The 23,250-nt window shown below is 39.5% G+C and overlaps 1 protein-coding gene across 1 annotated transcript in view; it reads right to left on the bottom strand.

Annotated features, from left to right (window-relative positions):
* Positions 1-710: 710 nt before the first annotated feature.
* The window catches only part of STPG4 (sperm-tail PG-rich repeat containing 4), a 25,315-nt gene continuing 2,775 nt past the window's right edge, over positions 711-23,250 (bottom strand). Inside the window, exons 2-6 of the mRNA XM_026121206.1 lie at positions 18,085-18,345; positions 16,989-17,053; positions 16,246-16,300; positions 2,229-2,502; positions 711-826 (exon numbers count right to left, since the gene is read on the bottom strand). Coding sequence (XP_025976991.1) covers positions 711-826; positions 2,229-2,502; positions 16,246-16,300; positions 16,989-17,053; positions 18,085-18,345 — 771 coding nt within the window. The remainder of the gene's footprint in view (positions 827-2,228; positions 2,503-16,245; positions 16,301-16,988; positions 17,054-18,084; positions 18,346-23,250) is intronic.

The raw sequence follows: 23,250 nt of genomic DNA, 5'->3' as shown, positions 1-23,250 counted from the left end.
CACAAACACTTGCAGAGCACTGACCCAGGCTGCCTGCACCAGGACAGCCTCTCTGGGCAAACACCTGAAGCTGGCTGCCTCCCTGCTGCAGAGACAGCCCCTCTTGGCACATTATCACAGCACAGGCCCTCTGCCTCATCCCTTGTGCACAGCACACATGCACTACCCAAGCTCACAGCTACTCACCTTCTAACAACATGCTTTGCTCTGAGTCTCAACTCTTTACGGCCTCTTCTTGCCTTCAAAAAGGAGCTACCCCTCTAGGCCTCACAACAAAAACAAGCCCTCCCCCAGCCAGCTGAGGAAAACAGGCTTTTTTCTTCTGCACTTGCTCCAGCTGAATGAAGTCTCTCATCATGACGCTGAGCAAACGCCCCAGGTGCCTGGCTCCTGGCAAAGGCTGGGTCTGGCCCCTTACGAACAGGAGGGCCTCCTACTGTCAACGCATTATGTGGCACCACTTCTCACAGTATCCTCGCACCCAGTGTACAGTGCTACCCATTAAGAAGTCAGTTTTTGTCCACCATGGGCCCATTTTTCTCTGGATGGAAACCAGGAAATAAATATGCCCTTTTGGGTATTCCTTGATTTTTGGCAAAGATAGAATGTATACGGCAAGTCCAATGAGATGAAAAAACATGTCTGGAGAGAGGAGACATTGCCTTCCCTCAGAATCAGTAGTTTATAAATTGGCATGCTGATGTTTTATTCTAAAACCCATCTGTAGTGCTGAAGAAGATGCTGTGCTCCTGACCCAAGCTAGCAATAGTTCGTGGCTGCTTTGGAAACTGTCTTGTGGGCTCATAGGCTCCAGGCCCTGGAGTATCTTGTACAGATGGAAAAAGCAAGAAATATCAAATAAATGAGGGAGGAACAAACAGTAAACTCCCCAATTAGGACTCTTAGAAAAGGACCACATTTTTGAGTATTGTTTTGCAGAAGTGCCTGAAACCTCCAGAGAAGAACTGAGCCTCCATGCCATGTACCTTTGAATAACCATTTTCACCCAGAAATCTCAAAAGTAGTGTTCAAAGGATGACAGTATCATTATCTCTACATATGAGCAGGGAAGCTGAATTGCAAAAAGATGAAATGACTTGCCCGTGGTCAACACACCCCTTTGTTTCCATTGAAGAGCACTACTGAGCCATGCTGCCTCCAGAGCCCAGAAACAATGTCCAGGAAGATCTCCAGAGCTCACATATTTACAAACATATACAATCCAATTGATTCAATTCAGTGATTCATGCTCTTAGAGGGAAGCATGGGCATAAATCTCTGAAAAATCAAGGGTAAGTATAAGAGACAGGGTGAGAGTGAAGTGACTGGTAGGTTTGTGATGAGTGGCCACCGATAAATCCAGTGAGAGAAAAAAGAAGGTGGATGGGTTGAGAAGTCCAGAGAAACCATAGAGACCATAACATTGTGGACCTCGCTCCCCAATACTATCCCATCCCATTACCTGCTTTATCCCCTCTTGTTCCAGCCTGTTTCAGTCACTTGAAGCTGCCTCGGCCCAAATTTAGGTTTTAATAAACTTAAGGAGTGAGGAGAGAGGGCTCCAGAGAGAGGAATAGGAAGGGAATGCAGAGTGAGGAGGAGAAAGCTACTATTTTGTTTGCCCTGGAGCCTGAAAGAGCATTCAGCAGGCCTGGCCGCAGCACAGCCACCACCTATTCATTGCCAGCATTTTATAGAACGTTGCATGTATGTTATTGAAAATACAAGGCCGTGCTACTTATGGGTACGGTAACCCAAAAAGAGAAATGGTGGAAAAGTGCAAAATCTGTTCCAGAAGTTTGTTTGTTTGTTTTAAAAGACCTACTATTTTCTTTCCTGTTCCTAACAGTTTCGCTACATTAAGATTGCTGTCCTGAAATGCTTCTGCAAGCACCCAGACCTTTTCACTGTCTCCCATAGGCTGTCATGTTTTTTCTCAGCCTCTCCTGTTCCTGAAAAGCAACAAAATTGAGTTTCCTTCCTAAAAAGATAAATTTGTCCGCATGCCTCTCTCCTCTCCCTTTCTCACACATACCCAGACCAGAAAAATCTCTCAAGCTTAACTGTCACAGCCAACCTATTGCTATATACCATGGTGATAGCTGTGACTAGCATGATTTGAGTGGTTGCCAGCCTCAGCTGGATTTACATAAATGGCTGAAATGCTTGCACCAGTGCTCGAAAACCTCAGTGCCAAAAGCTCATTGTTTCTAGCTAACCTAGCTAACCTTCTTTAGAAGTATTTTCTTTCCATAGCCAAAGTCTCACCTTTCTCAGCCTCAGGAAATATTTCCGAAACTGATTCTTTGTAATTGTTGCTTTTAGAGATGACCCCGAGTGATTAATTTCAGGCTGTTGAGATACACTATTTATCGGATAATATTTCAGATTACTCACTGAGCGGACTGGCAGCATCCTGGGTACTTTCGACTGGAAACATGAGCCCACAGTGCGAGATCGTTCTTTCTTTATTTCGTAGTGACCTGGTCCTGGGCCTTCTTTCTATAATAACAAATAAAGATGGATTTCTTAAGCTGTAAAATCCTATTATGTCCCTTTCTTGAGTAACTCCCCAAAATTTCGAGGTGGTCTCAAATTAGGGTGAAACATTCTGTTTAAAAATTTAGCTGGTTATAGTAACGAGCGGTGCCACGTTACACATACATACGCATCATCTATTCCACATCCTGATCCCTGCCACCGCTCACAGGGAGCCAGCCAGCACGAGGGAGGAGCAAGCCCCATGCTCAGCCACACACGCAGCACCGAATGGCTCTGGGGGTACTTCTGCCCCGGGTCTCATCCAAGCTGTGTCAGGCACTGACTGGCCTCTCTTTGGCCAGCCATCAAGTCAGGGGCAGAAATGGCACAAGTCCTCGTTCCCAGCCCTGCAGATCACTACAGTTTTGAAAAGAGGTCACAAATCACTATTTGGTAATTTTGCAATATAATTAGTTCTGAGACAACAAACTGCGACCCCATTATCTGCACTCTGCTCTCAGTACCACTATCTTCATCTAGTAGTTAGCAGTAGAAACAAGAGTAATACAATTGATTTTTATTTCCCACTTTTTGCAGGAATACTACTCTAAAAAAAAGAGCAACCATCAGTTGTGTCTTTTGCAGTTATGGTGACCAGAGCATGGAGCAGTGCGTGATTGAGGCCACACAGCAAGTCACTTTCTGTCTGTGACTTATGCACCAGACAGGGCAGGATTTTGGCCATTTGGCAAGGCCAAATTCTCATTTCAGTTACTTATATTTTCTAGCTTATTTTCTTTTACTCATTTCTTGCTCTTGGCAGTCAGCAGGGCCAGGATTTCATTCTTTGATATTGAAAGGGATTGCAAGCCAGAGCAGCTGTTTGCCAAGGCATCTATTACAGTATCAGGGCCCACATGTTACTGGGTTTGTGATAAAGACTAGGATCTATCAGCAGGGATGAGCAATTTAAACAAATTCCAAAAGAAACTCTGTCTTCCAACAATGAAATAAACTTCCTCCCTACAGGATTTGCAACCACTCAACCATTGAAGAGCTATGCTAGTGCAGAGGGAGCCTGGAGTGAAATTCAATATGAAATAATCATGAACCATTTAATTGATATTATCCAAGCTGAAAAGTAATGCAAGTAAGCAAGCACAAATAAGTGACTGGATTTCTTTTTAAACTGTTTAGCTTTAAATGTGCAAAGTATTACCTATAAAACTTACATATCTATATAGGTATATAAGCATTTTTCATGTTATTTTGAATTTTATAAGATTGTAAAACAGAATGTCTTTGGAATAGGACATTGAAATAAGATAATGATCTCCTGCAGCTATAGAAATTAAGAAAAAAACAGAGATGTGTATACATTTTCTTCTCCAAGGAAAAGATAAATGTACTGTGGTCATTGCTGTCTCTAGAGAAAGAATCATTGTGTTGCATTCTGTGGTTTTCTAAATAACGTTCATTAAATGGGGGGGATATTGAGAGATACGGAGTCAAGCATGTGCTAGTTGGCCCCGGGGCTGGCTTGAATGTCCAGACCCCTATGACAATTTAAGTAATAGCTGATAAGGAACTCTTCATAGTATTTATTCTTAGAGAAACTGAAAACAGTCTCCCTCCTCATACATACTTCTTTTTCACCACTGTCTAAGTAGACCAAAGCCAATGGTCACCAAGGTTTATTTTCTCTGGATGTAGATCATTGTGGTTATCGTGTTAATCGGGTTGCTTGCATTTAAGATATTTTATATAGAAGATAAATTACATCAGAAGAGTGATGATGAGTAGAAAGCTGAGGGAATAGAGACCTTTTTTTTTCCAAATCTAGGCAGAAGGGAATGACAGGTTAAATGAATGACAGGTGCCAACAGAAACGCGTACAGCTCTGGAACTGAAATTCCATGATCTTAGTGGAGAATTCTTTGTCATCTGAATGCAGTAAATTGACACCCTTGCATTTATCAGAAGGACCCTATTTTCCTCACAGACAGAAATTTCAAGGTACCATTTCAAGTTTTTGTGATTTTTATAACCTAAGCCAGTGAGATCCTTCCCTCAAGGAATGAAGGTTGATGCATGCTTTGCCTTTGCAGCCTATGATAGGGGTCATTTCCCATTTTATCTCCCATAACTGCATGCTGGCTGTTTGCATCTTATCACTTCTCCAGCCCTCTAGCTGTGTGTCTTCCACAAATTAGTTGTAGACCTGGAATAGTACAATGACTTTGTTTCTACTCACTAATATAGTATCAGGATAAAAACAGACCCATTTTAGAGAGCTATTATCTCCATTTAAAAGGCAACAAAACTGAAGCTCCTCAGTATTAAGCAATAGGCTCACCTTTACGCATTTAGCCAAGAGGAAGAACAAAAGCCATTACTCAAATGAAGAAGCATATTTCCTACCCTCTCTATTCTGATGCCAACTGACCTTGACAATATAGAACAACATTTTCTCATATGTGATTTTGCTCTGTACATTTCTTTTTTGTTTTGCTTACTACCATAATCATTTACTTGAAGTGTTTGGTGTTAATTACAGTAACCATTTTTCCATTTCTGTACAGATGGGAAATGCACTAGAATATAACTGGATGGTTCAAGTTCATCATCTGCTCTTCTCTTGATAGAGATCAATATAGATTAGAGGTAAATCTGTTTATCCATATTCATTTTCAAAAACCAAAATGATATGCAACAGATTTATAATTAAGCAGAAGTGATGATGTTTTTGCACAGCTTAGTTAAATGGATTTGCCACTATGCATTAGAGTAGAAGCTATAAAAGCAGACCAGCTGTTGCGCTTTTTTTCCCCTCTGTGCTACAGTTTGCATGAGAGTCCTACATCCTAAACAAAGCTTGAAGTCAAAGTTTTCAAACCTGGGGATCTAATATTAGTCTTCTAAAGCTAGGCGGCTTGATTTACAGAAAGAATGAACAGCCCCAGCTAGCATTAAAAATCTTAATTAAATTTACTCAAAGATTATGTACCCAAACACAGTGGCAACTTTAAGTTCCCAAGCCCATTGCACTCAAAGTTTCTCCTGTAGCTTTTGCCTTGTTGCTCAGACACATTTTGCCATGAGTAAAATGAGCAGAGCTGTAATACTATTAGGGCTATTTTACCAGTGAGCTGCAGCAGGATTCCTGCACGGTATGTTGCTCTGCCAAACTAATGGAAGCTCTCCCAAGAATCCTCAGTACACGCAGCCTCCCTTACTACACACAGAAAAGTCAGCAAGGCACAGCTTGGCACTTCTGCATATCTTTGTGCCGTGGCCTGCAAGCTGTAAGATATACTTTCATATCCCCATACTGCCTGATTTGAAGTAGGGACTGGAGCTCCCTAGCTACCTGCTGTGTGTACTAATGCTTCCTCCAAAATCATTTCCTCTTTCTTCTTTGTCACTCTCCTCTCTCTGTCTTTAAAAACAAGCAAGCAACCAAGCAATCAAGCAAACCCCAAAACCCAGCAGCACATTGGTGGCATCTTCAGGGTATCTCAACTGAGTGGTCCCAGAGGTGGCTGGAAATGCTTTAAAGCTTTCCAGCTTGCTGAGATAATCTATCTCACCAGTTCCAGTTGGAGATCATGGCCTAAGCACAAAGATCAAGCAGGACTCTTTTTACATGAGATGTCGTAGGTCCAAACAGCTGAAGGCTGCCTTACTTCCTTGCATGGCAACTAATGCTGACAGGATAAAAGCCCTACAGGCTCAGAAAACTCAGGAGATACTCAGAAAGTTTTGTAAGAAATATCTCCTGTGTTCTTCCTTATTCTCTCCAGTATCAGCTCAGGGAAGGTCCCACTGACTTTGCTAGAAATACTTTTTCGAAAGCAGGAGTCAGCCTGAGATATAAAAAGGATAGATTGCATAAGACAATACAAAGCATCTGAGACTCAAAGACGTAAACAAGTATCTTTGTGTTCAAGACTCTGGTATCAGCTGAGTTGGCAAGCATTTTACCCTGGTCACTTACTGAGGACATAAGAGTACACTGGGCCCATGGTTCTCATCTTCTAACTTGCTGGAGTTGGGCAGAGCTAGACTTTGCAGGTAAAATTTTGTCCTCACAGAACAGAAAGGGTGTTTTACCATTGTCTTTGGTGAAGTCAGGATTTCACAAGATTTCATATTCCGTCCACAATGAAATCACTCTGGTTAGTCATGAGACAGAGGCACCAGGAGTGTAGTCCTCACATCATGGAAAAGAATAGGCTTGTGCAAGGACCTATTAAAATCAAATTACACAATTGCTTCTACGCAGAGCTGTTTTCTCCAATTATTAGCCACCGTCATTATGTGTCCTGGGTGACTCATGGACCTTACATTGCCCATCAACAGCAAAAGCCATTTGGAGTTAGATAAAAGCCCTTAAAACGTATTCCTTAAAATGTATAGCTCACAATATTTTGAGCATCAGTAACTGCGATGTGAATCATCTTGATGCGTTGAAAGTTTGTTTATTGCTACTTCAGTTTTTAAACAAACAGCATGCCTAATAACTCTTAGAAACTGCAAGATGGCCCCAATCAAGCAATAAAGAATCTGTGCTGATGCTGATTGAGAGTGTTTTTGCTTAATGCATTCAGTCTATAGCAGTCTGGCTTTCCAATACGCCACACATCCAGCACTTCCTCAGTCCAGCCAATAGAAAGAGCATTTAACAAATGAAAATATTCTGCAGTGTTCCTGTCAAATTATTATTTTTAGAGCTAAAAGGACATAATTATTTCTCAGTTCTGGGGTCTCTTTAATTTCAATTGGCTCTTTAAAACAATGACTTACATTTTGAGCCTCCATACTACTCATACTATTTTTGTTCATGCGAGTACTTTTAGGGAAGTTAATAAACAAGGAAGGAACTTCTTATGAGTAATGGTTTCAGAATAAGCAGGGATTTTTAAAGAAATGTAGTTGCTTGCTCTATACTAGGATTTTTTAAATTGCCTAAGGACATCATTAGCATCTTTAGGCAGTTATATATATATATTTTTTAAAAGTGTCCTTTAGTCTCTTGGACTGATTAATGGAACATTTTTTATGGTGAATAATTCAATGCCTTGGAACAGTATTCCAATCACAGCTGATTATAAATTAACACTCATTTTAGCTGATGCAGATAATCATGCCAACGTCACAGCAAATACATTGTCAAGCATTACATATGGATAGTATAAAGTAAACAAGAAGCTGAGAACTCCATTATCTGCTGGTGCATCACTATCAGTGATTTCTAAATATTTTGTCATTGTTTAAACATGCATTCAGCTTGCCTAGAATAACATGCTACTTATAAACAGTAGATGCAACTGTTTTCTTAGGTGGTGTAATCAGTGACAAAAAGTAGTAAGGTCTCCTTTACTACCAGTCTAAATGCTTGCTCAGGATATTGGAAAACAAAATGTCTTCCTTGGACTCCCATGATAGGCCATAGTTCCCTTCAAACTAATAAAGAAATTTGATGAAGAGGAAAGGAACAACATAAGACTAATAAATAAATTTGCATTTTTATACAGAATCAAAGTAAAACATGAATTCTCGTAGCACTGTGGGCCTTAGTTTTCCCTCCCTGCTGTTGTGAATGACCAGTAGAGGTACAGGCCTTTTTGCACTACTTCCTTTCTTTTCCCCCTCCAAGGATTCACATTGATATTTTGTGAGATAACAAAGTCCCAGAGTAAGGAAATGCATGCTTGCATGTTCTTTTCCCATCTTGAGAGCTAATTGCTGCCTGTCATCTTTTCTTACCATAGTCCCCCTGTCTTTGTTCACAGATAGAGCTGCTGTGGGGCTCCATGAGATTCTTCTTCTCATTTCTTTATAGCTTTTTAACCAGTAGCCTTTCAGCATACAAATGAGTTTAGACTTTTCAGAGCAGGATTACAAATGGAAATTTCATTCCTGAGATACTCTGATTCCTGCTCTTCATTCACAGAAACAAATGCAAGGTAATACTTTACTTGCTATGTATAAAACAAATACAGATTCATACTGCTGAGCTAAAGTACTTCTGTATATAATAACATATAGTGGCCCCATTTTTTTTGTCAATGTCACATTAAAGGGTTATTTCTGATTAGACTTGTTAGAGACTGGTATAAGGCTCTCACATTATTTCGGGATCTCTGTTATTTCAGGGTGACCGGAGAGCTAACTAGGAGCACTAATTAGGAAAGTCTGATATGAAACTCAAATCCTATCTATATCACTTGTTTGCAGGACATAGACCTCGCAGTGGACTATTCTGTCACTCAAGTTTTCCTTTACACATTCACATCTCATTTTAAGCCCAAACTTGAGAGTTAATTTTAAGCCCAAACAACCAAAACCTTCACCACAATCAAAGCAATTCAGAAAAGGCATTTCTAGTTATATTTGGATGCTGATCTCAGCCATTAAGAAAATATATAGCAACTCTGTGGAGAGGAAAAACACTGATGTTAAAATAGCCCTAGCATGTTATGTAATGCATTTTCTTTGTATTTATATGTTTGTTTCTAATAGCCATTTTATTTTTACTGGGAAATGAGCTGGAGTCTATATTTTTGGACAGATTATTCGATCTTCAATTCTGTTTCAAACCAAAAACAAATAATATTTTTAGCCACAGCAAATCCGGGTAATGTTGATTAATTATGACAGCTTTGCCTGCTTCTCAAGTTGTTTCAGGTTACAAGTCACATCTAGAATGAAAATGTACATTTTCCTGTACAAACCAAATGGATCTTGGAATACTCAAGTAAAAAAGCCCAACAACTTCCACTAGTCAATTTTGAATTATAATTTTCCATAAAAAGCATCTCATATGTGTCTCCAGAGGTAAAAACATGGTCTTTAAAAGCTGTGGTCCCAAGTCTGTTTATAACCATTAGGTAGGTTAATGTATATCTATTTATTACTCTCACCCTCCCCCCCACTTTATTTTTGATTGTTCTGTTTAGTCAGGCATAGAATGATGTTTTTGTGCATTCAGACCATCTCAGGCTTTTTCATGTAGCGCTTCATTATGTTTATCTACAGAAAGGGATTGGGAAGTTAAGATTTGTTCAGATAACAGGACATTTCACTCAGCCATCACATTTTGACATTTGATAAGTAATTAAGTAAAGGAAAGAACAGCTGTTAAGAAAATGCTTAGTGACAGCCTGTGGATGATTTAAGGCCAATTCATGAACCTCATAATCCCCAATTAAATCTATAATGTCATGAGATGAACAGCAAAAAATTGCATGATGCTTTTGCGGTCTAACAAAGAATTAGCCTTCATCAGCTTCGATATCTGAATGTGCCTTCAAATACTCATGCGATCCTCTATGAGAAGCTTAGACTCCCATGTCCTAAAGACCACATAACGACCTTATGACAAGTAGTAAATACAACAAATGATTACAAAAGAAAGAAGCTTACTGGATTTCTTTCTTAAACTCCAGCAGCATTTTCCTTAGCTTCCATGCTGTTTATTTTTGCAGGTCAATAACTTAGAACAAGAAATCAGATAGATCAAAGTTCGTATATTTGCGATAATAATGAGTGGTAAGCTAAGTATAACACTATGGTCAAGATAGAGAAGAGGAAAAAAGAATAAGCAATGTGGGAAAAGCATGACAAAAGTGGCAGATAACAAAGGAAAGCAGGTTTATGAATGAAAAGCATTCTGAAAAGTCAGCTGACCAGAGTTTTGGCAGAGCTCATATACACACTAACTGTTCCTTGCACAGCAGTTATACCATGCTGATACTGACCCAGTGATGATATAATGACCACCAATAAAAGGGTTTTTTTAGTTTTCATAATATGGAAGGGAAATATACAGTTTTGCTCCTCTAAACATACCTTCTTGAAGATTTTCTTAACTGGGTCTCAGCCACAGTACTTAGAATGATATTAATAGATATCTCTTAGCTCTTCAAAAATTTTGACCTCAAATGGCTGTGGTAGTAGGTGGAGCATGTGCCAAGCCACATACTAGCCAGCACATGCCATACTGTCAGTACAAATACTGCCCTTCTAGTGCTACAGCTACTTCATTGAGGGTTGATTATTCCAGAAGGATTCAATTTGTGATAATTAATAATAGCTATTACATATGTGCCAAAAGAGAAATAAGAAACAAGGTACAAGCAGCTAATACCACTCCCAAAAGACACTGACTGAAACAGATTTGTAGCAGTCTCCCAGAGAAGTGGAAAGGCTTGCTGTGTTTCTTCTGTGCTTGTAGATGCATTCCTGTATACATTTGGCGGATTCATATATCCTGGTCAGAGGAAGATATGAACAAGTCCATTTGGCTGGATGTTGTTATGTCATATGGGAATGGTTTTTAAATTATTGAGATATTTTCCCCTTCCTTGAAAGAAAGGAAGCTTGCCATTGGGCAGGCATGGGGAAAAATCACATTCTGCTTTTAGAACCAGGAAGAGTAACATGGTTTTCCAGCACTGAGTATATGGACCCTGTGGGGAAGTACCAAGAGACCTGCTAAACAGAGGGTCCTGGTGCACAGGGGAAAGCAAAGAACAGGACTAGTGAGGGAAGACAGACATGGGCACAATCCTGACGAGGCAAGCACATCGCTGAAGTGGTAGAACAGATAATACAGTGTCAGAGCACTAGAAAAACAAGCGTCAAAACTTCACTGAAGTGGATTGGAGTGCTCAAGGCAGAAGCTGGATAATGTCAATGTCAGTATGACAACCACAACTGGATTATAGGGAAGGGCAGAGGGGGACTACATGCAAGGGATCATGTCTGTAGCCTGCTCAAGTGATGGAGAGGTTTCTCTGGGGCAGTGCCAGTTCTTACCCTCATCAGCAATTCCCTGGCTTTCCTGAACCTGAAATGTTGCTTCAGAGACCAGGTTAGGCTCTCAGTGTTAGCAGCAGAGAAGGGGAAAAGCATAACCAAACTATGTTTGGAGGCCTGTGCTTTCTCTTGCTGTGCTAAAACAAAAAGTGCTGATACTTCCTTGAATAAAAGATTGGGCCCCTAATTTATACGCCTTAGCAAATTTGACTTGGGAGTGATTAGTTAAGCAAAGATGATTAATGGGGAAAGGCACTTCCTGGCATGTTCTGGAGATCTGAGGACCCCAGGTAAAACCTGGAGCCCTTAATCCTGACAGTCATGAACCATCAAGATCATCACTGTTAAAGACTGTTTCTTTTTTTAGTGAAATGAATGTTGGAAATATAAAATGTGGAAGTGACAAAAAAGTATTTTTATATGTGGAGAAGGTGACATACAGCAATAGACATGAGACTGTTGATAACAGCTTTCTCCTGGCAGTTAATACCGGGATAAAAAAAACAACCGGAAAGTAGGACTTGTGTATGTTCTGTTATGTTTATAATTCAGAATTAATGCAGAACGCAGAGACATTGCTTTTACAAAATCCTTTTCCTGACCATAACTGTATTTCGAGCCTTTCACAGGATGTTGATATGCATTTATGAAATTGAAAAGCTAGCCCCCATAGATAACTTGTGTCATTATTATGATGAGATTTAGAAGGAGAGCAATCACTTTTGAGGTTACATAGGGTATCTGATATAAATATCAGCATGGACACCATTTATAACTATGTGTTAGCTTGAGGTTAAATGAGAAGGTTTTCTGGCACAGGACAACTACACAGTAAAATAAACAGGAAGTGTAAAGCCATGCTCCAAACCAGCAGCCAAACAGATCTAATCTGTCAATAAAGCATACCAGATTTGGGCTGAAATGCCAAGGCTGGAAGTGCAATTTTAAAGGCTGTTACAGCTCATTTGTTGCAAAATATTGTATAGTGGCAGTATCAATAACTCATTTAAGAAGTTGTTGTTTACACAGAATGACTCTCCTATCAAAATAGGCTGCCTGGCATTGAGCAGTTAATGAGATCCTAGAGGATTTTCAAATAAAGGTTAGCATTTATTTAACTGAGAAAGTCTGTCCCTTGATAATTTGTACTAACATAATCCTTAGCTATACTTTCAAATAAACACTGAGGAACTGTACTGATGTTTATTTTATTTCTTAAAGGTACCGTTCTTTCTAGAACTATGAATGTGACAGATACGACACAGATAATTTCTTTCATAGGATAAAATCCTCTTCTCCGTTCCATCAGACATCTAGAAATTAATGGTATCTTCGGATTGTTGATCAGCAAATAGATTCCCAAAGGAAAAAGGGTCTGTCTACTGTGACAAATACGGCCAAGACCATGGCTGAGTTGAGCATGAATTTCTGACAGGGGAAGGGCAAAATGTACACAAGCATTATCGCTGATGATTCTGTTTTTTAAAAAAAGTGAATTAGCAGCTATAATAAATTGCCTTTTCCAGTAGGAACTTCCATACGTATATTTGTTTATATATTTCCAGATGCATTGCCAAGTATATCCCAAATGATCCCAGGAGACATGTTAATAACTACTCTGCTTATAAACTGATGAGAGGGGAGTCACCAGCTTTAGCTGGAGCTTACCCCATTTCCAGCTGCTGCAAACTTCTAGTCAAAGATGACAAATCCTTGGACCTCATAAAAAGCCTTGCAAGGAGCATGTTGTCCTTGAAATGCACCTGGTTATGCCAAACTTCACAGCGGGGGGAGGGGCAAAAATGCAGACGTGTTGAAGGAGGTACCACCCACGTTTTCATATTTCAGATGACATCCAGCGGAGTGCTCTCAGCAGTGTTGTTTTCACTTTTCAGTTGTGCTGGGGGAAGAGCAATCTGCCAGGGCTCTGCCTACTCACTGCCTTCTTTCTGCCAAGTGTGCTCCATGGGGAATATGTGGGCAGCAGCCCCTAAGCTCCCTAGAGCAGCAGGGCTGCACTTCAGCCCTCCTTTACATGCCCTGTACTCAACAAGTGGCCGCCTAAGGGGCAGTGATGCTACAGTTTAGGCACTGATAAATATAAATGATCAGTTCTCATTGGACCATATTGATGTTTGAAACACAGTATGTGTTTTCAGTTTAAGGGTGAAGACTGTTGGTTTGGGCTGCCTGATTGTAAAGTTAATCATGAGTAGATGTCCAGTAAGTTTTGACATTTCATCTGACTGTGAATTATCACCTTCCTCTGTTTCAAGCAGCCTGCTGGAATTGCTTGCTCTTAGACCAAACGTTTTCCTTTTATGGCTTACAGATTTTGTGGCTAATTGTGAAGAAAGCCATTTTTGGAGTGCCTGGGCAATACATGCGTGAATCACAGCAGTAAGCCATTGCTTCTGTCTCCTAACATGTATCATGGAACTATTTTCTTCCATTCCTTTTGTAGTACAGTACATTCCACACTGTGAATCATTTTCATGCAAAAATAGAAACCAGTGATGACTCTATGTTCACTTCATAACAGAAAATCAAGAAATGGCATCCCATAATTAAAGCGCCAGGGTTAGTGGAGTTGAAATGAACTGCTGCACAGATGGGTTTGAGTGTCAGCTGCAGAGAGATTAATAGAGGCCTAAGCAAATGTTTCCTAATAAAATGCGATTTAAAAAAATATGAAGTTCTGGTCCTTGGGCAAGATCCAAAATACCACATAAATGTTTAGTGCCAGGTCCAAAAAGGGGCTTGGATATTGTAACACTTGATAATGCCATACCTAAAAGCAAAATGAAGTGCTGTCATTTACAATGCTGAGTCAGATGCTTATGTTCCCTGCGCAGTGAAAGAGGGGAGTTAAACAGCTAAAAATCGGATATACAATCTAAAACATGCTGGAGTGGGGGAAGTGAAATGCTTAGGCCAGGCAATATTTTGGCTGTCTCTTGCACAGACCCTGTCTATTTTGCAAACTGGTTCTGCTGAGCTTTGCCTCTTGAACATGAACCACTCTGAGCCAGGAGTGTAGTCCTCATCAGCAGAGTGCTGAGCCTGATCTAGTAATCCTCCTGGGAGGCTGAGAATATTAACTCAGGCTCATTGCCACCCTAATATGGCTAGTCAGCTTCTGGCCAGCCTGGAGCTTGCACTTGCCTGGGATGTGAGCAGAGAAAGTCTATGCCCTCCTGCAAAAGATCATGCAGACATTCCCTTAGGTACCTGACTCAGGCCATGACAGATGATCATTTTGCAAAGAGTGGTACTGACTGGAGACTTGACTGTTTTCCAGCTGCTCAGCGTGGACCATCATTTAGCTCTGCTGGAGGAAGGGACTGCATTAATACTTCCTTTTCCAGTTCAGCAAATTCAGTCAGGTAAACTTAGATACTGGCTGTTTAAGCTCAGTGACTTTGTCCAAAATAGTTGCCCCTGAGGTAATACTCTAGTGGTAGAATAACTGCGGTATTCTTCAGTGAAAATGCATCCAACTGGCTTTTCTTACAGGAAGTTCTGTAACTGGAGGGTTATTAAGTGAGGCACAGGTGTGAAATCTAGCTAGCTCAGAGTTACACAGGTTGGCATTGTTACCATAGGTCTAGCTGGCAATTTAATAAGCAACATACAGGTTATTTTGAGTGAAATACTAAAATGGAGCTGCAGTAGCCTTGATTCTGACCTCTTGCACCAAAACAGGAATTGTATTACAGAAGCCAGAGAAGTCATGTGATAGAGTGCTATTACTGATGAGATTAGGATCAGCCTCAGTACCGCAAAGGCTGAAGGCGTTTTAAGTTTTACAGAATTGTAATTTAAGCAAGAAAGGAATTTTAGCCAGTCATTTTCCTGCCACATGGACATGACATGCATCTAATCTACTCACTTCTGTGTTAAGCTGAAGAAATATTCGTACTTTGAGTCATCTTTGATCTCAGTTCATCTTAGCCATATCCCCAAAATACACCTCCTCCTAGATCCGGTAGATGATGCTCAGTTCTTTTAAACCCTTATGAGGGAAGAAAAAACCATTGTTTATCATGTCTATTTTTTATAGGATGTTGAACAATAGCAACAACATGCACTGCTTTTCAGTATGCACACCATAAAGGGCCTTCAAGGTCGAATAGTTGCAACGAGAAAGCTGAGTAGTTTTAATAGCTTTCCTAAGAGATTTTGGCCAAAATCCTGTAAACGTGAGCCCATGTGTCACTCTTCTTCCATGAGCAGTCTCACTGATACTGAAAAGACAATCACGCAACACAGTTCTTCACAAGCTGTGCTTAAAGAATCAATGCCTTAGTGTACTACAGAACACAAATCGTGTAGGCCACAGGCATATGAACAAACTATCATGAGGGTAGCAGGATATCATGCACCAGCTGAGATGAAATTACTATTGATTGTTAGGACATTAACAGATAAGCTTATTACATTTTTGTGTAATATTTTAAACAGTTACTAATGTCATATTTGTGGTTGTCACTCACACTGAAGTCAAAAGAAGGGAACATCATCAGTGCTTGAACAGCTTCTAAGTGAAGTCCATCAGCTTAATTTAAAGTCAGCTTCTCCTGCAGTTGAAACTAAGGAACCAGCTTTGGCAATGAAGCAGCTGAGGTGTGGGCACAGATTCTGTTCTGCTAGCTTTGCTGTGGGAAGGGGCAACCTCTGGAATAGGATTAGAATTAGAGTAACTGGAGCAGGTAACTTCTTCAGTGACCACAGCTAGATTCACTAGTTGAGCTGATGATCCAGAGGGCTAAGCTGATGTGAATTACTTTGCCTGTGCTCAGACCATACATACAGAGTTCCTACACCTCAGCTGACACATTGTGATTTATGTACATGACTTAAATGTAAGGTATTATTTTTGTGTTTCAGATATCCATGCATAATTTTATTAGTGGGAATATTAATTTGCATAGTACTTACTGGAATGAAGTAATTATTTGAGGACCTCTGGACAGCGGAACGAAACATAAACTGTCTAGGTTTTGAAAAAGAAGCAATTATGGTCTTTTGAGTAACCATTGTTACTGTTACTTTCAGTTTTTGCAATGGTTTCTACCATTTTTATATAACCATACAAAGTTATATGCATATATATATATATATATATATATATATATATACACACTATATATATATAACAAAATGACTATTTGTTTTTCATTCTGGTTGCTGTCAGGCAATATAACAGAATTCACTGCAAACTGCCCACTCATGTACACAGACAAGCTTGAGGGCTTTTTACCTTCAAAATGGATTTTAGCCAGCTCTGGTCTGAAAGTTGTGATCACTGTGATATCTACCTGAGCTATGTGCTCTGCAGAAGCAGAAGCCCTATTTTTTCAGGGTGCTGACTGGAGACAGCTTCAAATGGAAATTACTATTTGAGTCCAAGTTCAGCAAAGCTCATGCTTGACTTTCAGCACAGGCTTCAAACCTCTTACTCGAGTTAATCACACACTTGTTTTATTGAAAGAGTATGGACTTAAGCATGTGCTTAAAAATATGCTGAACCAGGACCTATCCCAGAGATGCTCAAGATACTGACTTAAGGGGACTTCAGTGGGCTTTGGCTAAAGTATACAAATGAGAGTCACAGGTGTGCTCTAATGTTGAAGTACACAAATCAATTTTCTTAACATGTAATTTTAGTCTGATTTACTTACTTGGAAGCAAATGTGGAGACTGGAGGAGAGCTGATGTCATACTGTCCTGGTGCAGGGTTAATATCCTGGAAGAAAAAGTCAGTATAAAAAAGAAAATGATAGGACATGGAAGTCTGTCTTCAAGCTACAGATTTCTTCCCAGAGTTCAGACTCACAAATATGGCCCATCATTTTGCACAGATATCTTTCAAAGTTCTGGTCTTGCTTAAGCACAGCTCCCAATAAAGCTGACACTCTAATGCTTCCCTACAACGTGTTAACACTAACTGAATAATTTTACAAAACTTCTCTGAACAGTGGAATAATGTTTATATTTATTTACCATAAGCATCCTTTATAGGAGCGAGCTGGGGAAAGAGAGCTTAGATAGGAAGTAGGTAACAGTCTTCTGAGGGTCACTGAGAAGGTAAAAACTCTGTTCTTGAGAAGTGAAAGGCTTTGTTTCTGCGCACCTATCACTCTATAGTCTCATGTTCTCCGTGCTATCTCAAGAACAGAGATTCAGGACAGAATTATTGCCCAATAGGTTAACAATAAGACAGTCTCTGAGCAGTGGATTTGAGAGCAGCTGAACTGAGTCCAATGCCTCTGCTATATTTGTTGGCAAGATGAAGCTTTCACAAGAATGACTGTGGGCCAGAGACGCTCAGAACTGCTGGAGGTCATCAAACAGCTAAGCCCACCTGCCCTATATTTTGAATAGAAAAAGAAAATAAGAACAAAACAAGGAGGACGAAGCAGCAGCAGCTATGCTTTACACAGAAGGAAGTGCGAAAGTTGCATATGCATGAGTGTTTTGGGATTGCTCGTATCCACAAAGGAGGGGCTGGTGGTAATGCCTGGGGTAATAGGGCAAGTAGGCAACAAATGGACCTTTGATTATGACACTCAAAGCTCTACCTGGAGGAAATAAAAAATAATTTTATATATAAAAATTGTTAAAACATAAAAGCAAAATGTTGTAAGGAACACATTTAAAAACTCAGGTGTAGTAGACAATACAGGCCACGTATTGTCTCCTCCTTACCCACTTACACTCTGCAACATATAAACATATACATCTATTTGTGTATATATCATATACATAAATATTTACCTTGTCTTTAAAACATAAGGTACTGGGACTTCTTCTTGGTAAGTTTTTAAATGAATACATTGCTAGCTTTTTCCCTGCCAAATCTATGAAAGTAGGAGGAACGTACGCAGAAACACTTGGTAGTGAGTTATCAGCTGTTCGTTTGTAGATGGGTATTCTCCTTCTGCCTTCTCCTTTAAAACTGTACATGGGCTTCACGGGGTTGAGCTGGGCTTCCTGAAGAAAATCTTGTACTGCATAAGTACCTGGTATTGGCGTTGGCTGGTTAGGACAGAAAGTAGGTGAGATTTTTGTACAGCTTATTATCCAAAGACATTGTAAATGTAAATTCTCATTTAATTTTTTTATTTTAATTAAAACATTACTCAAAGACTGATGAAAACACATACTGATATTGGATCCTAATTGTTTCCTAGTGAATTATTAAAAATGGAGGGGTGTGTTTTCTAATGAAAATTACCGAAATAGCTAATCGCCCGAGAGCTACAGTGTGACATGTTTGTGAGCTAAGAGAAGCCTCTTACCTGGAAAGACCTGAGTGTGTTCCCCAGAGCTGTTATCAGGTCAGCAATGAAATTTTGCCTTTCAGTGTCATTGGCAAGATAACGTCTGCCTCTCCACTTTGAGGAAACAAAGTGTAATTAAAGTGGAGGACACTGTTTGAACTTCTTTCATCCTACTGTGTAAATAGTGAATGGAACTATTGGCATTTTCAGTGAAAACATCCTACCTACTTTGATTAGGTACAGAAGAGAAGGCTGGGTAAGGGCTGAAGAAAATAAACACAGAGTTGAATATTGGATGCGTTTTCGCCCTGCTTCTGATATAAAATGTAATTGTGTCAGATGTTCTCTGAAAACTACCAGTTTGCTTAAGACAGTAGTTGCTTGCCTACACTCCACAGACACAGATTGCAAGGAGGCACTGTTCTCTCAGAGAGTCAGCTGCAGGATAGGGACTTTGGATAGACACGTCCAATATGCTTTGTTAGCCAACAAGTAAAAAAAAAAAAAAAAAAAAAAAAAAAAACTGCTAATATGGGAGACAGACTGACCTGTCCAACAAGTACGAACCATAGATACGAAACCTTCCCCTCAAACAATATACCTTAATTTCACTGCTTTTTTGGCAAAGATTAATCTTCAATAAGGACATTTAATAAACATTTTATACCTCTCTTCAGTGGCCAAATAGAATTTATCAGAACCTTAGCAATAAAACCCATCCTAAAGCATAACTTATGTCACATAAATGTTAAATCTACGGCATGGTAATTTGGGCCACTCTGTGATGGACTTCTACGCTAGATCACATGGAGATTTCTTCAGAGTACATGGGGATGTTTCTCCTAACCTAAACCTTCTGTAGGGAGGGGGATGACACAGGCAAGTTCAAGGGAAAGGCAGGGGGAGGAAGCCGTCAGAGGGAAAAGGAGATAGCAGTACATCAAGTCCTGCCTGTTCCCGTCTTCAGAGTTTATAATACAAATGCTACATTTCTGCAGCATCTCCTCCAAAGCCCCATAAAGAACCACAAAAGGATTTTTAAAGGTTTTAGGGGAAGCCATTGTCTGCAGAAACCCCTCACAGTATCAATCCAATTATGCTGAAGTTATGCTGCTGTAGCATGTTTCAAAGGGGATGGAAGAGCGAGCACAGAGACATAACTTTGCCTTGGCATTACATTCCATTTCAAAAATTAAGAAAACGTTTCCTACTGGTGGAATAATGAATGATTAAAAGAACAGGGAGACTCAAAGTGCTGCTTTGCCATTGCTTTCAGATGAACTTGCAAACTGGCCTGCAAGTCTGGCTGGCAGGGATAGCTTTGTCATGGCAAAAGTCACCAGAAGATACCTTTAATTTTGGGCAGCTTTTTAAAATATAGTGCATGTTTATCAACATTAATTCCAGGAAAACACCTAGAATTCCCAGAGTTGAAGAGGCAAATCAATTATGCAGTCCATCTCAGTTCTATCACATCAAAAAAAGAAACTTCAAAAAATTCTTATGACATAGGAATGCTTTGTGAATCAATTCCAGTTATTATTGGAATTTTTCATACACCCTAACCCATTAAGCAGCTTTATTTTTAAGCATATTCAAGGCCTTTTGAATCAATGGGAATACTTCACTGACCTTAGGGCTTCAGGTTAGGCCTTGAATGAGTGCCTAAATTATAATTTCCCTATTCTATGTGAATGGTTATTGGTAACAGAAGCCTTTCCACTGTGGATAGAGAAAGCTTCGAAGGAGTTTTTCCAAAGGGATCTTTCAAAGGCTTCAAGTTTAGTTAATGCTAGAAAAACTACCAGGTTTGTTTGTTTGTTTGTTTGTTTTTTTAAGAGAAAGGAACTTGCTTGTAGTAGAGGCTTAAATAACTTAGAAATAGGAGAAAAACAAAAACAAAAAAACCCCTGCAGCCTTCCTGGGTTTACCAATGATCTAATGCTTCACACTGGGGAAAAGATGATTTTAGTAACTCTTTTTGCCTTATTTATTTCATTATCAGTTTGCTGTAGCTGAATGTGAAGGCTTTTTTTTTATTATTATTATATAGCATGAAAATAAAGGTCTCATTCCATAAATGGCCTTTTCTTCTAGAGTACTGCCCAAAGAGAAAGCCAGTAGAAATGCCTTCCCTTGAAGGCTGGTTAGTTGCATTTTTCTGATTGCTGAAAAGAAACATGCGCCTTTTAAGACAGTACTATGGGACCAGGCATCTATTGCTGTAAAGATACCGCAGACTGGCGATCTGCACTTGGGGCTTGTCAGACAGGGAAGGGGAACACTTGACTGAATGAGGACCATGAGGTTGTCTATCATACAAGTAACCAACCAGCATCATAAGAAGATGGCCAACTTAATGACTAAAGGGAACAAGGCTGTAGGGAGCGCTGGGATTGCTTACTGATCAAGATGTCTATTGCTACTGACAAAAGTAGTGGTTACTGATATGGAAGTTAACGTAATTTCTGAGCAAGTACTTGCCTACCTCAAGTCTCCAGCTCTTATATGCAACATGAGGATTGCACAATTGGAACAATCAAAATAAAGAACAGATTCTATTCCAAATGCAAGGGGCACTAGAAATGTAGTAACAAGCTTAACCAGAATCCTTTCAGTTTGAGACCATTAGGACTTCCACAGCAGGCAACCTTCAGGAACCAGCCAGGGACTCAGCAAATAAGACTTCCATTAAAGATGGAAGTCTTAGTAATATTCAGAGAATGGTGTTGGACTTGTAATGGTTATTAGATATTTGCATCAAACATTTTCTTTTCCTCACAGATTCTTCTCCGAGCTTTATTTTATACTCATTTTCCTTTTACCCTGTCCCCTTTTCTATCATTCTTATTTCCGGCTCAGCTCCTCCTAAGCCAACCCACCATGTATTGTCATTACATACTGCATGATATCCTGTGCCTGTTTCTATTATTTTATAGCAGGAGCTATCTGCTATTCTGTATACATACACCATCCACTAAACTGGAGACCCATTCTTGATTAGCCTATTGAAACTATGGATAGTGCTTATTAATGATGTAGAAATTGTCTCCTCTTTAGGCTATTGGTGTTACAGTTGTTTTTATAAAATCTTTTAGGTAGGTCTTTTAAAAATCTGATCTTAAGGTATTCCCTTTGGACTAGATCTTTGTGCAATTTCCTTAAGTGCTATCTCAGGGCTCTCTCTAGTTCAAGGCACCCAAATAAGTGCTCAGTTCTGCACGGTTCATATTCAGAAAGCAATAGGAGGGTTTGTTTGTTTTTAAAAGGAACAGCCAGGAAGGAAGCCACAATTTCAAAATAAAAACAGCAATTTACATTATCTGAAGGTGATACTGTCTGCCATTAAAATTGCACTTAATGGAAACTGGAAATTCAGGGTTCCCCTGATATTTCCTTGTGAATTTTAGTTTGCAAGTTTATCGCAAGTCCTTAAAAATGCATTTATTTTAGTGTAGACATACCTATTTGAGACTCAGTTCTTCAAAAATACAGGGTAAATAACCTGAAAAAACATAACTATTGTAGTGAATAACGAATAAGGACTTTTTTCAAAATCAGGAAATGAAGTAGATGTGCAATGGTTGTTCTCATTCCAGTCACAAGTCTGTATTCATGACAAAATGATAGGTATAAGTAGAAAAAGATAGCTGAAGAGATGCATACGAGCTGAAAATATGCATACTTTAAGGTAAACTCTCCACCATCTCTCTCTGCCCCAAAGTTGATTCTCTCTCCTTTTCAGTGTTCTGTTAAGAAGCATAGATTTATTACGCAGTACTCATGTTATTTCAACCACTGTCCCTTTTGGCTGACAATTTCTTATTTAAACTGCACATCCCAGTGTATTTGTATCTCACTTGTCATCTCAAATAGCTACTTTTCTCATTTGGAAAACAGTATGATTACTTTTAAAGATTCACCTTACAGAAGTTCTTTGGTAAACTGAACACTTAATTAAACATGTCTGTATTACTAAAGTCATTTCACAGACTAACTCAGAATTAGAATTAAGCTTCCTTAAGTATATATTAAGACACAAAGACTTTGATGAGAAAAAACATTTTTAAATGCAGTATTTAAAGGAGAAATTTGACAGTATCCCTGCTCATTTTTTCCATCTTGTCCTGTCAACACCTGGCAACCATGATTAATTCTGAGCCAAAGACACTCTTCTTGCTTATACAACAGATACTGTTTCAGTAACAGTTCAGTATAGCTTGTCTCTTAATTGGACAGGATTATCTGAGACACACAGTACAACTATATCATAAGAGCATTACACACACACATCAGGGCAGTTCACTTTGCAACTTCTTACATCCAGCTTATTAACTAGCAACTCCTGAAAGGGACCATTGTGATGTAGCACAGATTTATCTACCTTACCCCTGCAGAGCCAAATCCTTAAGAGGTCAATAACTCAGACTAAACACCCAGTCAGCATCACTTCACATGGGTCCAACCAGCTGTGCTCTTGTATTACACTCTTCTACTTCTTGAGCCATGGTCTCCCTCAAATGGTTTGTCTTACTTTTACCTCACTGGCATGCTCTTTGCCTTCAACTTACTTCTTCCCTGACCCATTGGCTGTCCCTAGTTTATTAGCTACATCTTAACAGGCTACCACAAGTTCATGAGCTACTATTCCTCATACAGT

This window comes from Dromaius novaehollandiae, chromosome 3, assembly GCF_036370855.1.
Source record: "Dromaius novaehollandiae isolate bDroNov1 chromosome 3, bDroNov1.hap1, whole genome shotgun sequence".
NCBI classification, from domain to species: domain Eukaryota; kingdom Metazoa; phylum Chordata; class Aves; order Casuariiformes; family Dromaiidae; genus Dromaius; species Dromaius novaehollandiae.
This window is presented reverse-complemented; position numbering and strand designations above follow the sequence as displayed.